The sequence below is a fragment of the Delphinapterus leucas genome, chromosome 1 (assembly GCF_059928025.1).
Source record: "Delphinapterus leucas isolate spDelLeu-1000000601 "Yukka" chromosome 1, BTC_Dleu_Yukka2, whole genome shotgun sequence".
NCBI lineage: Eukaryota > Metazoa > Chordata > Mammalia > Artiodactyla > Monodontidae > Delphinapterus > Delphinapterus leucas.
The window spans coordinates 123237649-123262989 of record NC_143129.1 but is presented as its reverse complement, the minus strand read 5'-3'; the positions used below and the strand labels follow the sequence as shown (position 1 = coordinate 123262989).

The following is a 25341-nucleotide window of genomic DNA, read 5'->3' as shown; positions in this document are numbered from 1 at the left end:
TTCTGATCTACTATCTCAGTGTGGAGTGAGTAGGGGATCCAACAGACCCCACAGATGAAGGATTCAGATCCCTAAAACTCCCCTTGGACACTGATGGTACCTTGTGAGACTGGGCCTGTTCAGCTGGAGGATTCCTGTTTAGCATCACGCTACATCTCTTTTCTGTGTGCGCCTCTTTGTCTCGTGCTGCAGCAGTCCCCAGCAAGTCTCTCCCTCACCCCATCTCATGGATGCTCTGCGGCATCCATGGGGAGGCCCCATCTGCTCACAGGTATCCGCTGTATCTCTCGGAAGTAGTGAACTTGCAGGGAGTAGTTCCTGCTCCCACCCACCCAGCCAACTACAGTCACAACACCTCTTCTCAGTGTTCCTTCCCTCCCTCCAATAGCCCTAGGACAAGTCAACAAGCCAAAAGTCAGCAAGCAACCACCAGGCTTGAGATGTCAGGCTGTTCTCCTACCAGCTACCCTGCAAATTTTCCCAAGGAGGGAAACTCTTGGGCTCCCTTCCCTCATCTTCAAGGAAGGAAACTATTTGAGCACCTCTCTTCCTTCCTCCATGATGAAAGGGAGGGAAAACCCCTAAAACACTCTAATTTCCCAGTTTCTCACCTCCTCATCTCTGTCTCATTGGTAAAAGTCATCAATCCAATTTTCCCCTCTCATGTGGGAACAAACCAGAAGTCTCTTGCTAAGAACTAGGATTTTTAAATTTTTAAAAAAATTTTAAGTTTTTTTTAATTGAAGTGTAGTTGCTGTACAATATTATATAAATTACAAGTGTACAATATAGTGATTCACAATTTTTAAAGTTATACTCCATTTATAGTTACTATAAAATATTGGCTTTATTTCCCATGTTGTACAATATGTCCTTGTAGCTTATTTTATACATAATAGTTTGTACCTCTTACTCCCCCACCCCTATATTGCCCCTCCCCACTGGTAGCCACTAGTTTGTTCTCTATATCTGTGAGTCTGCTTCTTTTTTGTTATACTCACTAGTTTGTTGTATTTTTTAGATTCCACTTATAAGTGATATCATACAGTATTTGTCTTTCTCCATCTGACTTATTTCACTTAACATAATACCCTCCAAACCCATCCATGTTGCTGCAAACGGCAAAAGTTCACTCTTTTTTTTATAGCTCAGTAGTATTCCATTGTACGTGTGTGTGTGTGTGTGTGTGTGTGTGTGTGTATACACATATATATACGTATATGTACATGCCACATCTTTGTTATCCATTCATCTGTTGATGGACACTTAGGTTGCTTCCATATCTGGCTACTGTAAATAATGTTGCTATGAACATTGGGATGCATGTGTCTTTTTGAATTAGTGGGGTTTTTTTAAGATATATACCCATGAGTGGAATTGCTGGGTCATATGGTAGTTCTATTTTCAGTTTTTTGAGAAACCACCAAACTGTTTCCCACAGTAGCTGCACCAGCAGTGTACACGGGTTCCCATTTCTCTACATCCTCATCAATATTTGCTGTTTGTGCTCTTTTTGATGATAGCCAAACTGACAGGTGTGAGGTGATATCTCGTTGTTTTGATTTGCATTTCCCTGATGATTAGCAATATTGAGCATCTTTTCATGTGCCTGTTGGCCATCTGCATTTCTTCTTTGGAAAAATGTCTACTTAGCTCTTCTGCCCATTTTTTAATTGGGCTGTTTGTTGAGTTGTATGATCTTTTTATATACGTTGGATATTAATCCCTTATTGGTCATATCACTTACAAATATTTTCTCCCGTTCAGTAGGTTGTCTTTCCATTTTGTCAGTGGTTCCCTGTGCTGTGCAAAAGATTTTAAGTTTAACTAAGTCCCATTTGTTTATTTTTGCTTTTACCTCCTTTACTTTCAGAGATAGATCCAAAAAAAAAATATGATTTATGCCAAAGAATGTTCTGGAACTGGGTTTTTTTCAAACTCAGCATTAAAGCATTTAGTAATTTTATTCTCAGAAAGATGTTATCTCTTTTGTAAGCCTTGCACTGTTTGTAACCTTCTGGAGCTAGAGAAGATTTCAGTTAATACTTCACACTGTCCTGTAATGATGCCTAGTATTTAGGATTTAAGACATTTCATTCATTTTACTTTAATTCTTAATGTAATTGTGGTTTGGTTTGGTTTTGCTTTTGTCCAGAAGATTCCCTACTTTATTTCTCTCTGTGTGGTGAAGTTCCCACTATAGTCACTGAAAGTCTGAAAATTTATTAAATGAATTCTTTCTGATAATTGTTACTGGTATAATTATTTAATGACTAATTTTAATCAGCTGCTCTTTGTACAAAACGTATTTTTTCACTATGATTCACTGAATCATAAAGTTCAGGCCTAAAAGGGACTTTAGATGTTAATTCACGCAAATCTCTTATTTTACAAATGAGGTTAAGTAATTTGGCTAGAGTTATATTGTTAGTTTATTAGTGGTTTGCTCAGGACTCCCTAGTCCTTTGGAGCACTTACAAATATTGAATTTGGAATTATTTGTATAATTTTTCATGTATAATCTGACTTACCCCACCCTCACTAAAATTAACACACTAAATTAAGCTCTGTCAGGGCAGGAACTGTCTATTTTGTTTTCTGCTGTATCCCCAATGCTTAGCACAGACTCTTGTATATAATAAGTGCATAATAAGTATCTGTTAGATAAAGGAATGAATAATGGATGGTTGGATTCAACAAACAGGTATGTAGATTCTACCATGATTTAGGTACTAGCGCTTGGTTTGGGAGTTGCAAAGGTGAATAAGACTGAGTCCAGAAAAGAGGCAGACACAGAAACCAAAGGCTACAGGAACCCCAAGGAATGATTCACTGTGGGAAATTGTGTTTCTTCTTCTCCTGGAATGGGAAGGCAGCCCTGGGTAATAGGTAAACCTTGGTCATTTTATGTCTTTATCAGCCAGGCTGCAAACTTCATAGCATAAATACTGCCTCTTGTTTTTTTTTTCCTTGAGACAGTTACAGACTTTGTTCTTAACTTTCCAAGTTCTTTAAAATTTTTTATTTCTGTTAATAGTAAAAGATTTTTTGTATTCAATGTCTCTGCTATATATTTCCTACATTCTCTATGATTTTATATACTATTTTTTCTTGCTTATCTGATCTCTTTATTTAAACAAAATTCTGAACTATTTTATTCTGTATAGAAGGCCTATATTATTCAACTGACCCATGTATAACGATCTGCTGATGGCCACTGCCCACTGTTGAATGTCTATCTGAGGCATTTCATTTTGAAATACCTGATCCATGACAGTGTCAGGGACTGGTGATATAATTCTACAAATCTGCTTTCTATGTCAACTCTACTCACATCCAGCTGCTGCATCTTCATTTCCACCTCAGCCATACGGTGTAGTTCCCAACCTGGGCACCCTCCTGGAAGAGAGATGGCAGATCTAATGCATGGGTACAACGGATGCCACTGGGGAGAGTGTTTATCCTTCCTTGCCAGTGGCACTTACCACTTTCTCTCTAGTGGTTAGAACAGACTCTGGTAATAATTCATTGAGTGATTAATATGAACAGAGAGCACTTGTTTTTTTTTTTTTTTTTTGCGGTACGCGGGCCTCTCACTGTTGTGGCCTCTTCCGTTGCGGAGCACAGGCTCCGGACGCACAGGCTCAGCGGCCATGGCTCACGGGCCCAGCCGCTCCGCGGCATGTGGGATCTTCCCGGACCGGGGCACGAACCCGTGTCCCCTGCATCGGCAGGTGGACTCTCAACCACTGCGCCACCAGGGAAGCCCCAGAGAGCACTTCTTCATGGCCCCTGACTTCTTGTGACTAAAAGTTTGAATGTGAGGACAGGGAGAAGGAATCTCATCTCTCTCCTTTGGTACTTTGCTCGATGGAAAAAACAACTCTACCCGACAATGACATAATCTGTCTACTATTGCAGCACCAGATGGCAACATCAAAAGGATCCTAAGGGACCTGGGAAATCAGTTCTACATGTGACTGTGAACCGGTGTCTTCATTGAACTAGGCAGGCTAGTGCCTTAAGTTACTCTGGAACCGATAAGTTCACAGCTGACTTATAATCATTTCCCTTCATGTGATTTGAACTGTGAGTCATCTGTTCTGCTGAAATTGTGGACACATTGGTGTATTTTTAACTTACTATGAGCCACTCTTCTAGAATAAAACAGAACAGAAACGCAATATGCGATTGTCTAAGGGGCAATGATGTACAAGGTCTTGAGTGGAGATCTATGTCTTGGATCCTGGAGGTGCTCATGAAGGGCTCCAGGGCTGAGGCTCTCAGCCCCTATTACCCAGGGCTGCCTTCCCATTCCAGGAGAAGAAGAAACACAATTTCCCACAGTGAATCATTCCTTGGGGTTCCTGTAGCCTTTGGTTTCTGTGTCTGCCTCTTTTCTGGACTCAGTCTTATTCACCTTTGCAACTCCCAAACCAAGCGCTAGTACCTAAATCATGGTAGAATCTACATACCTGTTTGTTGAATCCAACCATCCATTATTCATTCCTTTATCTAACAGATACTTATTATGCACTTATTATATACAAGAGTCTGTGCTAAGCATTGGGGATACAGCAGAAAACAAAATAGACAGTTCCTGCCCTGACAGAGCTTAATTTAGTGTGTTAATTTTAGTGAGGGTGGGGTAAGTCAGATTATACATGAAAAATTATACAAATAATTCCAAATTCAATATTTGTAAGTGCTCCAAAGGACTAGGGAGTCCTGAGCAAACCACTAATAAACTAACAATATAACTCTAGCCAAATTACTTAACCTCATTTGTAAAATAAGAGATTTGCGTGAATTAACATCTAAAGTCCCTTTTAGGCCTGAACTTTATGATTCAGTGAATCATAGTGAAAAAATACGTTTTGTACAAAGAGCAGCTGATTAAAATTAGTCATTAAATAATTATACCAGTAACAATTATCAGAAAGAATTCATTTAATAAATTTTCAGACTCTCAGTGACTATAGTGGGAACTTCACCACACAGAGAGAAATAAAGTAGGGAATCTTCTGGACAAAAGCAAAACCAAACCAAACCACAATTACATTAAGAATTAAAGTAAAATGAATGAAATGTCTTAAATCCTAAATACTAGGCATCATTACAGGACAGTGTGAAGTATTAACTGAAATCTTCTCTAGCTCCAGAAGGTTACAAACAGTGCAAGGCTTACAAAAGAGATAACATCTTTCTGAGAATAAAATTACTAAATGCTTTAATGCTGAGTTTGAAAAAAACCCAGTTCCAGAACATTCTTTGGCATAAATCATATTTTTTTTTTGGATCTATCTCTGAAAGTAAAGGAGGTAAAAGCAAAAATAAACAAATGGGACTTAGTTAAACTTAAAATCTTTTGCACAGCACAGGGAACCACTGACAAAATGGAAAGACAACCTACTGAACGGGAGAAAATATTTGTAAGTGATATGACCAATAAGGGATTAATATCCAACGTATATAAAAAGATCATACAACTCAACAAACAGCCCAATTAAAAAATGGGCAGAAGAGCTAAGTAGACATTTTTCCAAAGAAGAAATGCAGATGGCCAACAGGCACATGAAAAGATGCTCAATATTGCTAATCATCAGGGAAATGCAAATCAAAACAACGAGATATCACCTCACACCTGTCAGTTTGGCTATCATCAAAAAGAGCACAAACAGCAAATATTGATGAGGATGTAGAGAAATGGGAACCCGTGTACACTGCTGGTGCAGCTACTGTGGGAAACAGTTTGGTGGTTTCTCAAAAAACTGAAAATAGAACTACCATATGACCCAGCAATTCCACTCATGGGTATATATCTTAAAAAAACCCCACTAATTCAAAAAGACACATGCATCCCAATGTTCATAGCAACATTATTTACAGTAGCCAGATATGGAAGCAACCTAAGTGTCCATCAACAGATGAATGGATAACAAAGATGTGGCATGTACATATACGTATATATATGTGTATACACACACACACACACACACACACGTACAATGGAATACTACTGAGCTATAAAAAAAAGAGTGAACTTTTGCCGTTTGCAGCAACATGGATGGGTTTGGAGGGTATTATGTTAAGTGAAATAAGTCAGATGGAGAAAGACAAATACTGTATGATATCACTTATAAGTGGAATCTAAAAAATACAACAAACTAGTGAGTATAACAAAAAAGAAGCAGACTCACAGATATAGAGAACAAACTAGTGGCTACCAGTGGGGAGGGGCAATATAGGGGTGGGGGAGTAAGAGGTACAAACTATTATGTATAAAATAAGCTACAAGGACATATTGTACAACATGGGAAATAAAGCCAATATTTTATAGTAACTATAAATGGAGTATAACTTTAAAAATTGTGAATCACTATATTGTACACTTGTAATTTATATAATATTGTACAGCAACTACACTTCAATTAAAAAAAACTTAAAATTTTTTTAAAAATTTAAAAATCCTAGTTCTTAGCAAGAGACTTCTGGTTTGTTCCCACATGAGAGGGGAAAATTGGATTGATGACTTTTACCAATGAGACAGAGATGAGGAGGTGAGAAACTGGGAAATTAGAGTGTTTTAGGGGTTTTCCCTCCCTTTCATCATGGAGGAAGGAAGAGAGGTGCTCAAATAGTTTCCTTCCTTGAAGATGAGGGAAGGGAGCCCAAGAGTTTCCCTCCTTGGGAAAATTTGCAGGGTAGCTGGTAGGAGAACAGCCTGACATCTCAAGCCTGGTGGTTGCTTGCTGACTTTTGGCTTGTTGACTTGTCCTAGGGCTATTGGAGGGAGGGAAGGAACACTGAGAAGAGGTGTTGTGACTGTAGTTGGCCGGGTGGGTGGGAGCAGGAACTACTCCCTGCAAGTTCACTACTTCCGAGAGATACAGCGGATACCTGTGAGCAGATGGGGCCTCCCCATGGATGCCGCAGAGCATCCATGAGATGGGGTGAGGGAGAGACTTGCTGGGGACTGCTGCAGCACGAGACAAAGAGGCGCACACAGAAAAGAGATGTAGCGTGATGCTAAACAGGAATCCTCCAGCTGAACAGGCCCAGTCTCACAAGGTACCATCAGTGTCCAAGGGGAGTTTTAGGGATCTGAATCCTTCATCTGTGGGGTCTGTTGGATCCCCTACTCACTCCACACTGAGATAGTAGATCAGAAGCCAGACCAGTGGTGATAACCACAGAAAGGGAATAATTAACTCTGCCACAGCAGGGTGGAAGTATTCATAAAAGGGAACAATGGTTACTTCCAAGAAAGATGAAATCAGTCAAGTAGCCCTGGGCGGTCAAGAAAGGAATGTTTGTCTCTTTCTTCTTGCCTGAGATGAGACAGGGAGGACTGGCTCCCACCCAAGGCAATAGGTTTCAGATCATCGCTCCAGCAGCTCAAAATCAAGCAGCAGCTGAACTAAAGGACATCACCCAGGGACCAGGGGAAGCAGAGGACCAGGTGCCTGACAGACTCTTCCCTGGCACCTCCCCAACGAGGCCACACCCTACCTTCATCACATGAAGGCCGTTTTAGGGAAAGAAGCACGGAAAGGCTGTCTGAGAGACCACATATGTTTATCTAAGAGAGACTGAAATACTACCCAAATGAGTATTTAAATGATTATGTAGTACTAAGCTTTAAAACATATTGAACTCACAGTTAATTTTGTTCCTACTCTTTGTTGGATGAGGGGCTCTTTCCAAGAATTCAAGACTTTTGAAAGATGGTTCAAGGAAAAATCAGCCAGCAAACCCACATTTACCAAGAATCAAGGTAGCAACTTCACTTTGAAGTGGCTCATAGAGACCTATATGAGGTGGTTTTTAGGTCTGGTTTATTACCACCATTTCTAATTTACTTTAAAACATAGAAGTGGCTTCCTGAAGACAATGAGAGGGAAGTTAAAGTGGTGGAGTGAGAATAGCAAGGGCAAATTGAAGATTGAATATGGGGAAGGAGGAGCATCCGCATTCCACACTCCATTAGTTTCTTTTTATTTCAGGGGTAAGATTGTTCCACCACGTCTTCCACAAGCTCAAATGACAAACTGTTGTCACAGTTATAATACTTCAATGCATAGATATTAATGATCATTCTCATTCTAGTATTCGATGTATCACATCTCATAAAAACAACATTTAAAAAACGTTAGAACAGAATTCTACAGGATTATATGGGAACAAGTCATTTCATGCTGCAGAAACCAAGGAAAGCTTTATGAAGAGGATTATATTTCATCAAGAGCCCCGAAGCAGGAAGAATTTAGATGTGCAGAATTGGTGAGCTATTCCAGGCAGAAAGAAGAGCCTGAGCAAAGGAAAAAGGCATCAGGCAAATGTATCCAAGGAACAGGAAGTGAATCAGTTTAATTTGAGCTTACAATGTGGGAGAGGAAACAGTGGATAATTAAGATCAGGGTCTTAAAAGACAGAATAAGAAATTCAGTAGGCAACAAAATGGACTCTGGAGGCAACCAATTAGGCTGAGCTTCAACTCTGCACTTACCGGCTCCATTAAGCCTCAAATAACTCAGTGAGTTAAAGAATAATATTCTCACTTTTGTAATAGAGAAAACTGAGGCTTAGACTGGTTAATAACCTGTGGGTATCAGATAGCTGGGTAAGAAAGAGACAAGAGTGGAAATTAGGACTCCACAGCCTATGCTCTTTCCACTCTGCTCTAGTACCCTCTGCTGCATTGTCATCTTTGGTTTAGTAGCCTTTTCCTCTGTGGACACGATGAGCATTTTGCCACACTGGCTGTGTCTTTGTTTCCCAAAATCCTAGCACCGTGTCTGGCATATATATGTGAACAATAATGAAAGAATAAGTATCTAGCAACCTGTTTTAATGGCAGAACTGAGCCCAGGAGAGAGGCTAGGGCTGGAGATAAACAGATGTGGAAGACACCTGCTGACAGGTCATTGGTGTAGCCAGCAGATAGATAAGTTGATATGTGCTTGTAATAAATTCAAAGGCCATTTAATGAATACATTGACTTCAGGGTGAGCATAAGAATACTTTCTCTTTCTACTCATATTGAATGGTAGCTATCAAGTCCAAAGATATCAGGATGACTGTCACCACGAAGCCACCAGGGTCATGTTAGGAAACACCTTCTTTTGAAGGCATGTACTCAGGATAAGAGAGATTGACAAAAACTTCCTCTTCTCTTTCCACAAAGGCAGTTCCAACATTGGGACTTTCAACATTTCGTTAGCATGAATAATCTTCACAAATAACACCTGCCAATTTCTGAAAAATTACAAGTGAGACTGTTGTGAAAGACAAGAGAAACACAATTCAAAATTTCCCTAAAAGGAATGTGCTATGGTCTTGTGCTGTGTTTTCTAGAGATGAGAGGAGTGATGACTTCTGGGAATACATTTGGAGCTTATAATTTGATAATAGATTAACCGGTGAAAGGCTTTGTTTTGCTTTAAAAATGGGAGTGTAGTAATGGCCAACAGTTTTTCAGAAAGGCAGAAACAAGGTCATAACAACCTTTTTTTGTTCTGATGATTGTGATTCTGCAAAACTAGTGACCAGTGGCAGATGAATGAAAAGACACCTAGCCCATAGCACCAATTATCAGGGATTAGTAGACACTCTGTTTGATTGGCTTAAATTGCATCCTGTTTTCTAGCTATAGGCATGAGAGATAATAGAGAAGGCAGTTGAAATGCTCAAGTGTCGAATTACAGACATGAAGAGAAACTTGTATTTATAACTCGATATGGTTAATCTCTCCACTGCCCCCCCCCGCCCCCAAATCTAGGCTAGTCAATGGAGATGGGGTTTGAAAATGATCATCCTAAAAAACAATGGAGCAAATAAATTTACAAATTCAAAACATATCAAACAATGGGGTTGAAGAAGAAGTAATATTTAAATGTATTATAAATTACTCAAATCATCATTTTAGAGTATTCTTCATGTACATGACACTGATGAGCTGTATAGTGGTACAACCATGAAGACATACTTTGGGGGCTGGAGCAGATGATAGGAACAAAAGTACATAAATCCTATACAGGGTACAATAGAGATACAGGTTTTCCACACTTTCTGAAAGTAGACCTTTCCTATTAAGTAATTTGTAAGCCAAAACTGTGTAAAGCAAAGACGCAGGTATCTTAGGACACATCTTGCTAACAGATGCACAAAAAAATCAAGATATGGCTATCATCAAAAAGACAAGAAATAACAAGTGCTGGTGAGAATGTGGAGAAAAGGGAACTCTTGTGCATGGTTGGTGGGAATACAAATTGGTGCAGCCATTATGAAAACAGTATGGAGGTTCCTCAAAAAATTAAAAATAGAGCTACCATATGATCCAGCAATTCTAATTCCGGGTGTTTATTCGAGAAAATGAAAACACTAATTCAAAAAGACGTATGCACCCCTTGTTCGTTGCAGCATTATATACAATAGCTAAGATATGGAAGCAGCCTAAGTATCCATTGATAGATGAATAACAAAGAAGATGTGGTATATATATATATACAATGGAATATTACTCAGCCATAAAAAAGAATGAAATCTTACCATTTGCAACAACATGGATGAACCTAGAGGGTATTATGCTTAGTGAAATAAGTCAGACAGAGAATGACAAATACTGTACGATTTCACTTATATGTAGAATCTAAAAAACAAAACAAATGAACAAACAAAACAAAACAGGAACAGACTCATAGATACAGAGAACAAACTGGTGGTTGCCAGAAGGGAGAGTGGGGGGGGGGGACAGGCAAAATAGGTGAAGGAGATTAAGGGGTACAGACTTCCAGTTAAAAAATAAATCACAGGGTTGTAAAGTAGAGCATAGGGATTATAGTCAATAATATTGCAATAACTTTGCATGGTGGCAAATGGTAACTAGACATTGTGATCATTTCTTAATGTAAAAAATATCAAATCACTATGTTGTACACCTGAAACTAACATAATAGTGTAGGTCAATTATAATTCGATGAAAAAGAAAAAGGATACTGAAAGATAATAAATAAATCAAGATAAAGCACAGATGCTCACAGACACAGTTCAAAGCTATGGCAGCTTGATGCTGGGGTGCTGAGCGCAGTTCCCAGGGAAGGAGCTTGGTGGTACCACTCTTGCTGCACAGGTCATGTGCTGCCTCTATAACGCTAGCTACAAAACAAGTGCTGAATGTCATTTTTTATTTTCTCCTTTCTTGTAAAAGCAAAAATCTTTGGATTTCTTTTGGTTAGAGAAAACAAGTACTAATGCAAGTCTTTCATAAAAGCAAAGTGACGTAAAGCGAACTATCAAAAACCAGGGGATACCTGCACAAGCACATTCTAGAGAACAGCAAGGAAGAAATTACTTAAATCCACCAGGGCTGAATATAGATGGCTTTTATGAAGAAGGTACATTTAACTGGATCCTTGTAGCTATGGGAATATTTCATTAAATGGAAAACAGATGAAATTAATAATAAGCTGAGGGAATCAAATAAGTAAGGGCTCAGAAATACAAAAGTATAGGATTCATAGGTCACATGTGATCAGTATAGTGGAAGATATACCTAGTAAGGTAAACTGGAATGAAATAATGGAATGCTTGGAATTCCACGATAAAAAAATTACAAGTTATTCTCTACACCAGCACTTTCCAAAAGAATTTTCTGTGATGAGAGAAATGTTCTATATCTATATCTACATTTATATCTAATTCCATCCAAACATGGTGACCACTAGCCACACATGACTATTTAGTACTTGCAGTGTGTCTAGTTCAACTGAGAAACTAAAGTTTTAATTTTATTGTTTTAAAATTATTATTAATAATGTGTTAAACTTAAATAGCCATAGGTGGCTAGTGTACCATATTGGACAGTGCAGACAATGGTAGCCACTAAAATGTTTGCACGAGAGACTGACACGATTGGAGAAATGCTTTAGTATTAGTTTTCCTTTGCAAAATCTAAAATGTTGATTTATTCGGGGAAGGGACCTCTTTAAATTAGTCACTGCCCATGTTATCTCTACTAGATATTTAGTTTTATGATTTCACCTAATTAGAAAAACACTGTGAATGCTAATTAATTGTATTATAGAAGAACAGTTAATAGAGAAAATGTGACTAAATGAAAAAGATTTTAAAAAACAGTAGCAGATGGTAAATTCTGGTAAGTTTTAAAAATTTCTAGCACACCAACATGAATGCCTTGTGACTCTTGAGAAACAGCACATTTCATTCCTTGGATGGAAAGATTATATCTTACTCATCCCAAGCTGATTAATATATGCATTACTAATAGACTGTTCATAAGGCATATAGTAAAAAGACAAAAGTAAGAAATGTAGACACTTAAAAGGGCATACTGGTTCTGACACATATGTGTGATTTAGAAATTTTAGGCCTCTAGGCTCACAGAATTGCCATTTTTCCATAATGATAAAAAAGAATAATAAAAACTCAAATGTGTTCTTTGCATTCTGTGAAAACAAACTTAAAAACATAAATTGATGTCATGGATTTATTTTTCTCTGGGGCTTCTATGAGACTCAAAAAAGCTTTTACTTCAAAGCTTCTGTCAGAATATTCATTTAAGTCAAAATGAAAATGCTTCTCTAGGTATTTTAGCTAGAGCATTTAAATTTAGAAGCTCCTTGGAGCTCAAGTTGTTTCCTTATTTGTATTTATCTTAGCCAAGTTAGGTTGACTGGTGAAGACCCGATTTGGGAATTACAGATTTCCCATTGGTAGGTAAAATAGTCATGCCAATGAATGGACATTGAAATCCTAAAACATTAAGTTCCAAATATGTTCCTGAAATAACTGGAAATTCCTCTTTTCTACTTGCACAAGAGGTTGACTTCCTGTGACATGTACATTAACCTAACATGAGCTCAGATGGCCACATTTAAGCCAGAGGTTGTGTATGAAAACAGAAAATTGGTCAGTGAGTAGAAGAGAGAACTCACAATGTGCCAGGCCTCCTTCAGAGCAAGTCAAAATTCCCTTCCATCTATCTGCTTTTCTAAGTTAGCAAGCTACTTGTGGCCAATTAGTTAATAGTCTACTACCCTCAAGCCAAAAAACATGAAGTCATCCTTGATGTTTTCTCTTTCTCTCATATACCACATGCAATCTGTCCAAAAGTCCTGTTTGTTCTATCTTCAAAATATATCTAGAATCTAACCAGTTCTCGTCACCTCTACTGACTTCATCTCATCTGAATCACATAGCCTCCCAACTGTTCTCCATGCTCCTACCTTTGCCCTCTGTCCTCTTCCTAAACCAGCAGACAGATGTGCCTTTTAAAAATTTAAGTCAGATGGAAAACAAACTTATGGTTACCAAAGGGGAAAGGTGGGGGGGCACGGATAAATTAGGAGTTTGTGATTAACATATACACACTGCTATATATAAAACAGATAAACAATAAGGACCTACTGTATAGCACAGGAAACTCTACTCAATATTCTGTAATAACCTATATGGGAAAAGAATCTGAAAAAGAATAGATATATATACACCTGAAACTAATAAAACATTGTAAATTAACTATACTCCAATATAAAATTTAAAAAAATTTTTAATATAAGTCAGATCATGTTAGTCTTGGCTCAAAACCCTTCACTAATTTCCCATTTCATTCAGAGGAAAAGTCTAAGAACTTACTAGGTTTACAAGGTCCTACGTGATTTGGCTGCATTCCCCTCTGCCCTTCCCCTCCTTCACTCCGCTCCAGTCAACCCACCCCCCTGCTGCTGCCAAAACATGTCAGGCATCCTTCCCCTCTAGGATATTTGAACTGGCTGCTCCCCCAGATACTGGCAGGGTTAACTCCATCACCTTCTCAAATCTTTGCTGGAATGTCATGTTCTCCATGACACCTTCTTTCACCACTCTATTTAAAATTGTAATCAGCCACAGGCTCATGAAAAGATGCTCAACATTGCTAATCATCGGGAAAATGCGAATCAAAACCACAATGAGATATCACCTCACAGCTATCAGAATGGCTATCATCAAAAGTTTACAAATAACAAATGTTTATGAGGATGTGGAGAAAAGGGAACGCTTGTACACTGTTGGTGGGAATATAAATTGGTGCAGCTACTGTGGGAAACAGTTGGCGTTTTCTCAAAAAACTAAAAATAGAACTACCATATGACCCAGCAGTTCCACTCCTGGGTATATATCTGAAAAACACTAATTCGAAAAGATACATGCACCCCAATGTTCATAGCACCATTATTTACAATTGCCAAGATATGGAAGCAACTTAAGTATCCATCAACAGATGAATGGATAAAGAAGATGTGGGATATAGATACAATGGAATACTACTCAGCCATAAAAAGAACTAAATTTTGCCATTTGCAACAAATGGATGGATTTGGAGGGCATTATGCTAAATGAAATAAGTCAGACAAAAATAAAAACTGTATGATATTGCTTGTATATGGAATCTAAAAAATATAACAACTAGCGAATAAAAAATAAAAGAAGCAATTCACAGATATAGAGAACAAATTAGTGCTTACAGGGGGGAGGGGCGATATAAGGGTAGGGAAATGGGACGTACAAACTATTGGGTGTAAGATAGGCTCAAGGATGTATTGTACGACATGGGGAGTATAGCCAATATTTTGTAATAACTGTAAATGAAAAATAACCTTTAAAATTGTATAAATTTTTTTAAAAAAACTGAAACTGTCCTCTGTCCCTCCTTACTCTCCTCTGCTTTTTCTTTTCGCATGGTATTTATCACATTCTAACAACCTATATGATTTATAAATATAAAAAATACATATATGATTTATAAAATATTATTTTATTGTTTCCACCTTCTAGATATATGTTATACGCATGTATTTTATTTGTCTATGTGCTGAGAAGCACAGCAGTGCCTGGCACATACCAGGAACTCAAGAAATATTTGACTGAATGAATGATTACAAAACACTGTTTTCATTTTAATTTGTGTAGCTTAATCATGTATTTATAAACCATTATATTTCTAGACCTTACAAAAACATTGTCTGAGTTAGATTTTCTCAGCACCTAAACTCCCACATGGTAAATCAGGAATCCCTACAAATGGCATTAACTCTTTCAAGTCATCATGGTGCAATTTTTAAAGGTTTCAACCTATTTGTTTTTAAAAAACATTAGAAAGTTTACTTTTTCCTGCTAGGATATCTTTCTAAATTTCTTTGGCTGAGTCCTAAGCATTCTATACATATAGACACAGATAGTTCATTCCTGCATTCATGTGTATCTATTTTAAGCCAGACATTGTCCAAAGCACTGAGAAAATAGAGATTTCTAGGACATGGTCCTACTGATGAGAAGCTCAGAATCTTAGAGTGAGAGAGACTAAACTGTAAGTAAATTATTACTTACAAACAACATAGTGTTGAGTGCAGCAATTTGACTCTAAGTGCAATAATAAAGGCACGAGCAAAGGGCCATGGATTGCAAATTCACTTCTGATCTGCTTATTAAATGATAAAGTAGCATGGAGCTGTTAGGAGGGCATGGGATTTAACATGGTCTTGGGTTTGAATCCCATACTTCACCATCTTTTACTTTCCAACATGTCTTTACTGAAGTTTAATATACACACAGAGAAGTGCGCGTTCTATTTGCACAGCTGAATGCGTTTTCACAAGATGAGCACACCCGTGTAACCTGCACCCAAATCAAGGAGCAGAACGTGAGCAGTTTCCCCTAAATCCTTCTTGAGCTCTCTCTGTCACTTCATTCTCCTATGGGTAACCACTGTCCTGATTTCTAACAGCATAGATTTTTTTGGCCTGTTTTTGTTCTTTATATAAATGAAATCATACAGCTTGTGTATTTTGTGTCTGGTGATTATTCTGTGTCTGGTATTTTGTGTCTGGTGATTACTCAACATTATGCCTGTGAGACTCATCCATGTTGTTACATGTAGCTGTAGACTGCTGATCCTCATTGCTTATAGTATTCCATGCTGTGAATCTAACACAATTTATGTGTTCTACTTGTTGGTGATCGTTGGAGTATATTTTAGTTTAGGACTATTTAAAATAGTGCTTCTGTGAAAATTCTAATACATATCTTCTGGTGAATATAAAAATACATCAGCTTCAATAGTTATTCCCAGTTTTCTAAAGTGGTTGTGCAAGTTTACATTCCCCCAGTAGTGTGTATGAGTTCTGTTCTAAGTGCTTTTTTTTTTACCGTATACATATTTATATGAGTCATGTACCTTTGTGTCCCCTACCTCCACATATCTACTTCTATCATATTATTAAAACATAGTATTACGTTTACCTGTGCTTAATTACTACAAGCCCATGTCTCCCTACTAGACAGCGAACCTTTTAGTCTTGCTGTTTGTATTCGTAGCTCTAGACACAGGTCTGGATCATACAAGGTTATTTCATAATTGTTTGATCAATGAACATATTAATGAATAGATAAATATATAGGATTTTCCTATTCTTAGTGTATAAATTATATACTTGGAAATTTTCCTAAAGTTTTCAGACATTGTAGGAGAGTTTTCAATCTCTTACCTCTAACCTCCACTAACCCAAAAATTCCTAGAGGTCTTTGAGATCCAGAATCCAAGTGTCTGGCTCAGCTACTCGGCCAGTGTGGAGAAAAGAAATAGAGCATAGGGAAATTCTGCTTTGGCTGAAGAGTTGTGTTATACATCATTATTTCATCCTGCATTTACCCCAGATTTCACAGACCAGTATGTATACTCCACATTTACAAAAAAGTAAAAGCCTCAGAAAGACCTTCTAAAAAAAACCCTGTAAATAAGGGGTATACTTATCAGGCCAATGTACACAATATGGATAGTCTTATGTATTTAGATTTTTTTCTGGATAAACAAAATATTTACAAATGGCCCTGAAAATACAAATAGCCCAGTGGGTTGTCAATTAGTGAGGGAAATAGAATAATTAGGAGGGAGATATTGGGGGGTTTTTGTGCAGAATGAGAGAAATTCAGCACTCAAGATTTCAATAAATAGGAATGTTGTGTTATCTTTTCAACCTCTGAATCATGAAAAATCTTTCAAATAGAAAAGAACGTTAAACAATTAGAAAATCTATAGAGATAAACTTGTTCTTATACATGTTTTGTTGTTGTACTTGTGTTTTGAAACACATTTCCCCTCAAATACAAAATAACATCTGCTAAAAAAAAAGAAAAGAAGGAAGGGAATAGGAAAGGAAGAATGGAAGGTTGCAGGCCTTTGTAACATTGAAAGGCATGGTGATGATGAAGTTCTAAGGAATGAGGATGCATAGGGATTTGCAGTTGGACTGATAGTAACTACTAGTATAATCTTGGAATTAGGCTCTCTGAATCTCAGTTATTTCATTTACATAATGCAAGTAATACATACCTCACAGGTTGATTTGAGAATTAAATATGGCATATGCAATATACTTTATAAAGTGCTTGTCACAATGCCTGACTCATAACACTCAATGAATTTTTACCTTGTATTATGGCCAAATTTGTCATGACATCATTACTATCACCTATACCAGGGCCTGTGGTAGATCCCGTTAGACTCGTCTCCTGGGGTGAGAAACTGCAACATGAGAAATATTTGACACTTTATCAGTAAAATTTTCTGCGGTTAAACTTGCCCTATTTAAATTATAAATGGCATAAATATCTGTTAGGAATGAACGAGCATTTAAGCATGGCTTCCAACCATCTCTGTGGGGTTTGGGAAGTTGCTGCCCTGGGTGCAGAGTCCTTGAGCCTTCTCAAGCGGATGCAGTCAATGGTCTCTACTCTGAGACAGCTGCTTAATAGAGACAGAGCAAGGTTCAGCCCTTTGCTGAGACATAGCCTGTGTGTCAGCAGTGAGCCAGAGAAACATTCCCACCAAGAGGCTCCTCCTCAAGAACTTTGGAAAGTTCTAGCTATCACCTCAAAGGTTATCACCATTCCCACTTGCTCTGCTACTTCCAGCAAAGAATCTGGACTCCACCCTTTTACATCAAATCAACAGTTAAGCCTGTTTGATTTTCATCATTACATTTATCACTCTGATATGTTCTCACTTATGTCTTTGGTGGGAGAGGGGTTAATTATTTATCTGCTGTTCATTTATCACTATCTTATGTTGTTTCTGCATTTTTATTTGCTTATGGTCCATCTGGACTTCTTACATGCACTCTCCAGGAGAATGTATATTCCTTGACAGAGGAATTATGTATGTCTTATTCACTGCTGTATAACGCAGCACACTCTCCCAATGTGGGAGCAGAAGAGATTCTGCCTGGAGACGCTAGGTATGCAGTAAGCATCTTGATTCCTTGCAACGATGTATCCCCAAGTAAACAAAGAAACCCTTTATTTACCCACCCTTAGAATTTCATATCAGGGAGAGATGAGCCAGCTTTCCCATGGCAAGAATGTATTTGTTGTTCCTTGTCCTTTCTATTGCCTCTCTTCCAAACAATCAGCCTGGCTTTTAAGCATTACACTTTCCCCATATAGCCCTTCCATAACAGGCTACAACTCCCTTTGCAAAAGTAATTGTGAATACTTACTTCTTTCGTACATCTGGAACACACCAAAGAGCACTGATTGTCAGTGTATGAGGCTACCTGAAAATCTGCCATATCTCCAGCTACTATGTTTTTTCAGGCTATTTAGAATATTTAGTGCAATGTAGTCTTCATTATCCACTCTCTTTATACAAGCAAGTTGTTATCCTTGCCTGACTACACTAAAGTGCACTTAGAATCATATATCCATTCAGGATTCGTTCCTCCCTAGGAGAGAAGATGTGAGCTGTACTCTGCCAGATTCTTGTCTGTAAAGGGTGACCTTGAAAGGTCCAGTAGAAAGTGGCCTCTTCAGTCCTAGGTGCTTTGCCTCAGCTGTGCCTGCTCATAAAGTAAGCTTACAGGCCATGGATCCTGGTAGTTATCAAGCATCGTTGCACAGGGAACAGACAATGCTTCACTACTGTCAAAACCTGCTCTTACACAAGGTAAAGAACGTCAGAAGCTGGAACTATAAATGATGTGGCATATTCTGAGGGCAGAAACCAATTTCTATGGAACACCTGCCTCATTTAAGGCTACCATATGACACATGGTTTCACAAGTGTTCAGAAAACTTCATTTACTTTACAAAACTCAATTAATTCTTAAGTTCCCTCCCTGGATAAAACAAAACTGCAGCTATAGTGAAGGCATGAGTAGCAGTCTTTACTGTGACAAGAAATAGAACCAAGAAAAGATCTGCAAAAGATGAACTTGAAATGGACACCCAGACACTGGTTCCTGGAAGCAGTGGCGGTGTTGCCTCTCTCCCTGGCCTGATCCCCGATGGCAAGAGCCTCCTTTCTCTGACATGCCCTCCCACGTGTTGGGTCTTGTACGGAATTAGAGGTCATGTTCCCAGGGTGGCATGGACCATTTTCAAGCAGGCAATGAAAAGACATCATAATGGGGGAAATGGGAAGATACTTGACCCGTAACGCTGCTTTATCACATCAACCCATATCCACCCCAGGGTGCTCCAACGGCCCATGGTCCACCAACAGCACACTCCTCTGATCGGATTAACGGTGGCGCCCAGTCACCTACCAAGCATGTTTCCAGTTTAAGCCGTCTCCGGCTCTCAACCACCACCCACTTCTCGCCTCCACCTTCCCATTCCTCTCTACAGACATAATTAACTAGTTGATTACTTACTAATCCTTCTGTTAGGGAAGATTTCAGCCTCACTGTAAGGCCTTATTCTGAAATCTGTAAGGATTTGTGACACTAACAGGGAAAAAAATTCGAGACCAGCTAGCAAAACGTTCCTGAAGGATAGAAATACTCAAGATCTAAAAATTATCTTAAGGGGATGGAGTCAACACCCTCAATCCCCTTTTCTCCTTACTCCCAGCTCCCTGTTATGAAGGACCGGTAACCTTAGGAATAAATGATAAATTCTGTGACAATTAGGTTTCTTCCGGGAGCTCCTCGGGCATGCACGAGTAACTCGTGGGGGGGGGGGTCGGGAGAGGTGAAAGGGTCGCACATTGCTACAGACCCCGACTCTGTTCCTTTGGCCACCTGGTCCCAGGTTGCTGCGTTCCGGGGGCGGCGCGCGCAGGGAAGCGCGCCAGGCAGTGGTGTGACACGGGGGGCGTGACTGCAAGCCCCCCGCGCGCACCCTTCCCCACCCCCGCGCCACGCTCCGCTCGAGCAGCGTGACTGGCCGCCGCCGTCGCCGCCCGCATACCGGGTTCGGGAGGCTCAGAGCGCGGCGCGCCGAGCAGGACAAGCAGGCGGGCGGGCTGCTGCCTGGCGTTCGCCGCGCTGTTCTCCTTCCTCCGTTCCCTCCGCCCCCTCCGCCCCTCCGCTGGCGGCCGCGCAGCCTAGAGCCCGGGAAGCCGCGGCTCCGAGCCCGCAGCTCCGGCGTGGGGACCAGCACCGAGGAGGGGGCGGTGGGAGCTCTGAGACCACAGTCGCCACGGAGAGGCGGAGGGGGGCCCGGCCTGGGTAGGCAGAGCCGAGCGCGTATTTGCGCGTGAGAGCGAGGGCTGCGCGGTGCTCGGTGCGGACACCGCCAGCCCCAGCCCTGATCGCCGCAGCCCGGGAGCCTCCCGCCTGCGCCCCAGGGCGCGCGCGGAACAGCCATGAACACCAACGAAGCCAAGGAGTATCTGGCCCGGAGGGAAATCCCGCAGCTTTTCGAGGTAGGGGGCTAGGTCTGGCAGAGAGGACGGGAGGGTCGAGGAGGGCATCCCCGGGGCTCGGGGTGAGAGGCCGTTCGCCGTCCCACCTTGCCGACGCGGGGCACGGAAGTGAAGGCGCTTGCGGAAGCTTGCTCGCCCGCTTGCCCAGGGGTAGCTGCCTGTCTGGCGGGTTGCGGGGTCCTTGTCGGAAGGCTGGACTCAGAAGCCTCCATCTCGAAAATCAAGTTTCAGTCTTCGAACAGGGTTCTGGAAGCAGGCTGCCCCCAGCGCATCCCTCCTATGTGGACCCCCAGGATGGGCTGCTGGCAGCGGCCGGCCGCGCTCTCCCGGGGCGAGGATCAGGCCAGGTGGGTACGCTGGCGCCCAGCAGCCAGCAAGGACTCGGAACTGGGAATCGAGAGCCTGAGTCCCTTCGCGCGCCGAGGGTTGGGACCCCCGCGTTGACGGGGAAGTGAGGACGAAAGCAGTCCACCACAGGGACAGCTTGGGGGAGAGGGATGAAAATGCAAAAAACAAATCCAAACCCATCAAGTGCAGCGCTACCTCCCGGGTGGCTCTCACCGAGCGCTGCTCTGCGCTTTCGGTGAATGAGCTCCTGAGCACGTTTTCCCGTCACCTTGGAAGGGATGGTTCTCCTTCCTCACCTCCCCAGCCCATAGCTTTCGCCTGCCCTCACCAACCCATGTAGAGAAGGCGAATCGGAGAGGGAGTGGCGAGGCGGGCGTGACTCCTGTTGCTCTGTCTTCCGACCGCATTATCTGCACCAGAGACCCGGGAAATGGGGAACACTTTGGGAATGTGGGAGAGGAGGCTTGATGGATGAACTAGAACCTTGGTTAGTTCTAAACCATAGGCTACGTCGCGGATCGTCTTGTTTCCTTTCCTTCTCTCCGTATTTGAATTTTAGGACGTTCCTGAATCCTATGTGTTTTTACTTAGGTTAAGGAAAAAAAAAAAAAAAATGGAAGCGAGCCAAGCTTCATAGAGCGACCTCTGAAACCTGCTCCCCCATTTCTGAAAGGTGATAGACTGTGGACTGATACAGTAAACTAAAAGTTATGCGTTGCTCGTTCTCCTATTTGGGGGGTTTGTTCTGCTAAAAGGAATTTTATAACACTACTTGGGAAAATAATCTTGTCTCTGTTTTCCCAAATTATCTTTAAATGGGCCGCCATAATTACAGATCTCCATTTTCCTCTCACCTCCATAAGCCACCGGTTTCAGGTCCATCTGAAGACAAGATTTCCAGGTAAATCACCCACTGAGCACAAGCCTAGTATGTGAAACCCCAATCCAGCAAGTGTGTTACTAGTCTTTGAAAATAATCAGGAGGTGTTGCATAAGGACAGGTCTTGGGGGTATGCAGGATTCTCGTTAAGAGTTTTTCTTTTCTTTTTTTTAATTTTCAAAAACTAAATATGGAGATGAAGAGCTTGCAGGGTTTTGTCATAAATACTGCTATTGAGATCAATGTCATCCCTAAAAGAGTAATTAGAGACATCTGCAGCAGGGCCATCTGATTGCAAAGTGCTTTTTAATAGTACACCTTTTTTTCTATATAAATGTGAGTACTGTTTTTCCCCCTTGGTAACCACAGAGGATTTTGATAGCTTGTGTATGAAAATCTACACTGTGCAAATAAGTGATGGCAGGCATTTTTGTTCAGGTGCTATGCTTTTCCTTGGCTTTTCTGCATATGAATGGGATGTTTTAAAATAGTGCACACCCAGAAAGGGAAGTCAACTTGCTTAGGTGAAATACAGATATACAGTGTACTTAAATGCAATCCAAGGCAATGGGAAGCTGGAAGGAGACTGCTGGTGACCTCCAAAAGCTCCATCCTTCCAGTAAGAAGAATCTGTGCTGTGCACAGCACAAGAGAGAAGTAAAACTTGGCAGCTCTCCGTGTGATGAGTGTAGACAGCAAAACCAAATGCTTTAAGTTTCCAAACTTAAACCAAACGCTTTAAGTTTCCAAACTTAAACCAAACACTTTAAGTTTGAGGGAGATTTTCTCCCTCAAAACCACAATGTAGGTATACAAAGTTTCTAGGCATACAAAGTTTAGCAGTTAGATATCTATCAAGCCCAAAACATTGGGCACAGTTGTGGATACTAGACACCATTGTAGACCAAGTGATTGATTATTGAATCTACATATTGTCAAGCAACTAGCTGTATCTAACTGACCTTTTCAGATTTCTTTCTGACTTGAAACATCATATGGGCTAAATGGGATATCTCTGGTAGGTTCAAGTTTGAAATGTGTTTCCATTTTTAGATTAAATGTTAAAACAAAAACCACTTTCCCCTGATGAGTTCTTAACTCTAGTTAACCTTATGGTGTATATATTGATCTTGTATCGCTGTACCTTAGAGCAAAGATTTGGCAATTAATTTGAATACTGGGGCAAGTCAAATTAGATTGTTCAGGTTCTCAAAGGGTTGACTCAAGTAGACCGAGTAAAAAATGTTTGCTGGTTGTTTTGGATCCCCGATTCTGGCTGACTATTAGAAGAATGGATTTAAATTATCTATGAAGGAGTGGACCTCATTCCCCCTTCTAAAATCAGTACCCTTTGTGGAGTCAGATATGTTTAGGGAGGCTGGAACCATATTTTCCAGTAAAAAATAAAATCTTCCTTGAGTGTGTTCACTCATTTTAGGCAATGATAGGGATCAAAAAACTAAAAACCTAATCTTGAGTGACTCGAATTGCAGTTGGATTATGTATGGGGCACAGAAAATCTGGCACTTCTTTAATCTCATATCATATTTTTGCAAGATGTAGAGAGAGGAATATATGGGTTTTGGAATCAAAACCATTGACTTGGAATCCTAGGCCTACGAGTTTCTAGCTGAGTAACCTAGATCAACTCACTAACATCTCTGAGCCAGGATTTCCTAGTCTATAAATGGTGATAATAATGCCACATAGGGCTGAAAGTGCATTGGGTAAGCTAAAGCATGCAAAGATACAGAGTAAGCCCTGCCACAGAGTTAGCTACATTGAGGTAGGAGGAATCCGAGGAGTTAAACGCAATGTGTGTGTATCTGTGTGTGTGTGTAGCACAGACCCTGACATACAAACTGGGTGTGGATGCCCAGGTTAGTTTTTTCTGCTCCCTCTGCAGTTGAACTCCTCTGGTTGAACATTCTAACCTACGTTATTTAGGATTTCAGAGAACAAATGTACCTGGTAGGAACTGCCTACCATTCAGAGCAAATTGCACAAGAATAATTTGAAAATAAAATACTGTATTTAGGAAAGATGTCAGCTTTTCAAAGGGTGTATGTTTTGTGCATTAATAATGGTGATAATAATCCTCTATGCTTTTTCCATGAAATACTCCAAAGGAAAATATTTTGCACATCAGTTCAGTTCCCAGGAATCAGCATTTCCAAATCTATAGCATTTTTAGAAATTAATACTTGTGAAATATCAGACACCAGGTTTTCCTCTGTAATATCAATGGATATTGTAGTGATTTATTATATATCAAATGTGTTTATTTAAACTCAGTCTTTATGTTTTGAGTGAATTTTTTTTTTCTAAGTAGAGAACAGTTCAGTATGTACCTACCATGTGTGAGGGAAAGTGTCAGAGGCTGGATATTGCGCAATAAATAAGACCCACACTGTATTGTTGAAGAGTTTCTAGGTTAGAAGAGGGAGACCAACACATAAACTGGTGGTTTTAGTATGAATGACAGGTACGATAGTCTTTTCTGGGTATCATGAACACCAAGGAAGGTTGTTGGGTCCACAAGCCAACCTGCGGGCTCAGGGGAGACTCCCTGATGATTACAACCACCAACATTTATCATTTACTATGTTCCAGGCACTTAATATGTACTTTACAAATATTTACATACATTATATTTATGTAAAATACATTGTATTTACAAAATATTTACATTTTTTAATCCTTAAAAAAATCCTCTGAAACTGAGGCTTGGAGCCTTTAAGGAGGGTAGGAATGAGATAAATCATGACATTTTTACACACTGCACTTTATCTCATATTGATAAGGTTCTTCTATTTTAAACAGTATAGTTGGCCTTAATTGTTTAAAAGACAGAGAATGCTGAGCTGAAAACTAATTGGTCAAGAATTTAAGGGGGTATTTTAATTATTCAATCAGAGCATAATTTCAACTCTAATTGTTTATTTTTTTTAAATGCAAAGAATCAAAACAACCCAGAATTTAAAGATGGGATATACACTATTTTGACAAAGGTGGTTTAAAAACCTATTTTCTGTGGGCATATTGTGTTGTATTTCAGAGCCTTTTGAATGGACTGATGTGTTCTAAGCCTGAAGACCCAGTAGAGTACTTGGAAAGTTGTTTACAGAAAGTAAAGGAACTAGGCGGCTGTGACAAGGTGAAGTGGGATTCATTTGTAAGCCAGGAGAAGAAGACCTTACCTCCGCTCAATGGAGGGCAGTCACGGAGATCCTTTCTAAGAAATGGTAATGTATTCGTAGAATAATAGACAGTTTATACTTAGACCAATTTTCTTTAAAACCTATCATACAAACTGTAGGCAATGATTTAATTTAGTAGATTTCCCAGCACCTAAAAGGATATTTGGCCCTGGAATGTGACTATTCTGTCTCTGCTACTAATTCTAATC

At 40.0% G+C, this 25341-nt stretch overlaps 1 protein-coding gene across 1 annotated transcript in view; it reads left to right on the top strand.

The window, feature by feature from the left end:
* Positions 1 to 20376: 20376 nt before the first annotated feature.
* The window catches only part of AK5 (adenylate kinase 5), a 238174-nt gene continuing 233209 nt past the window's right edge, over positions 20377 to 25341 (top strand). Inside the window, exons 1-2 of the mRNA XM_089920808.1 lie at positions 20377 to 20704; positions 24991 to 25177. Of these exons, the coding sequence (XP_089776934.1) occupies positions 20645 to 20704; positions 24991 to 25177 (247 nt within the window). The 5' untranslated portion in view covers positions 20377 to 20644. The remainder of the gene's footprint in view (positions 20705 to 24990; positions 25178 to 25341) is intronic.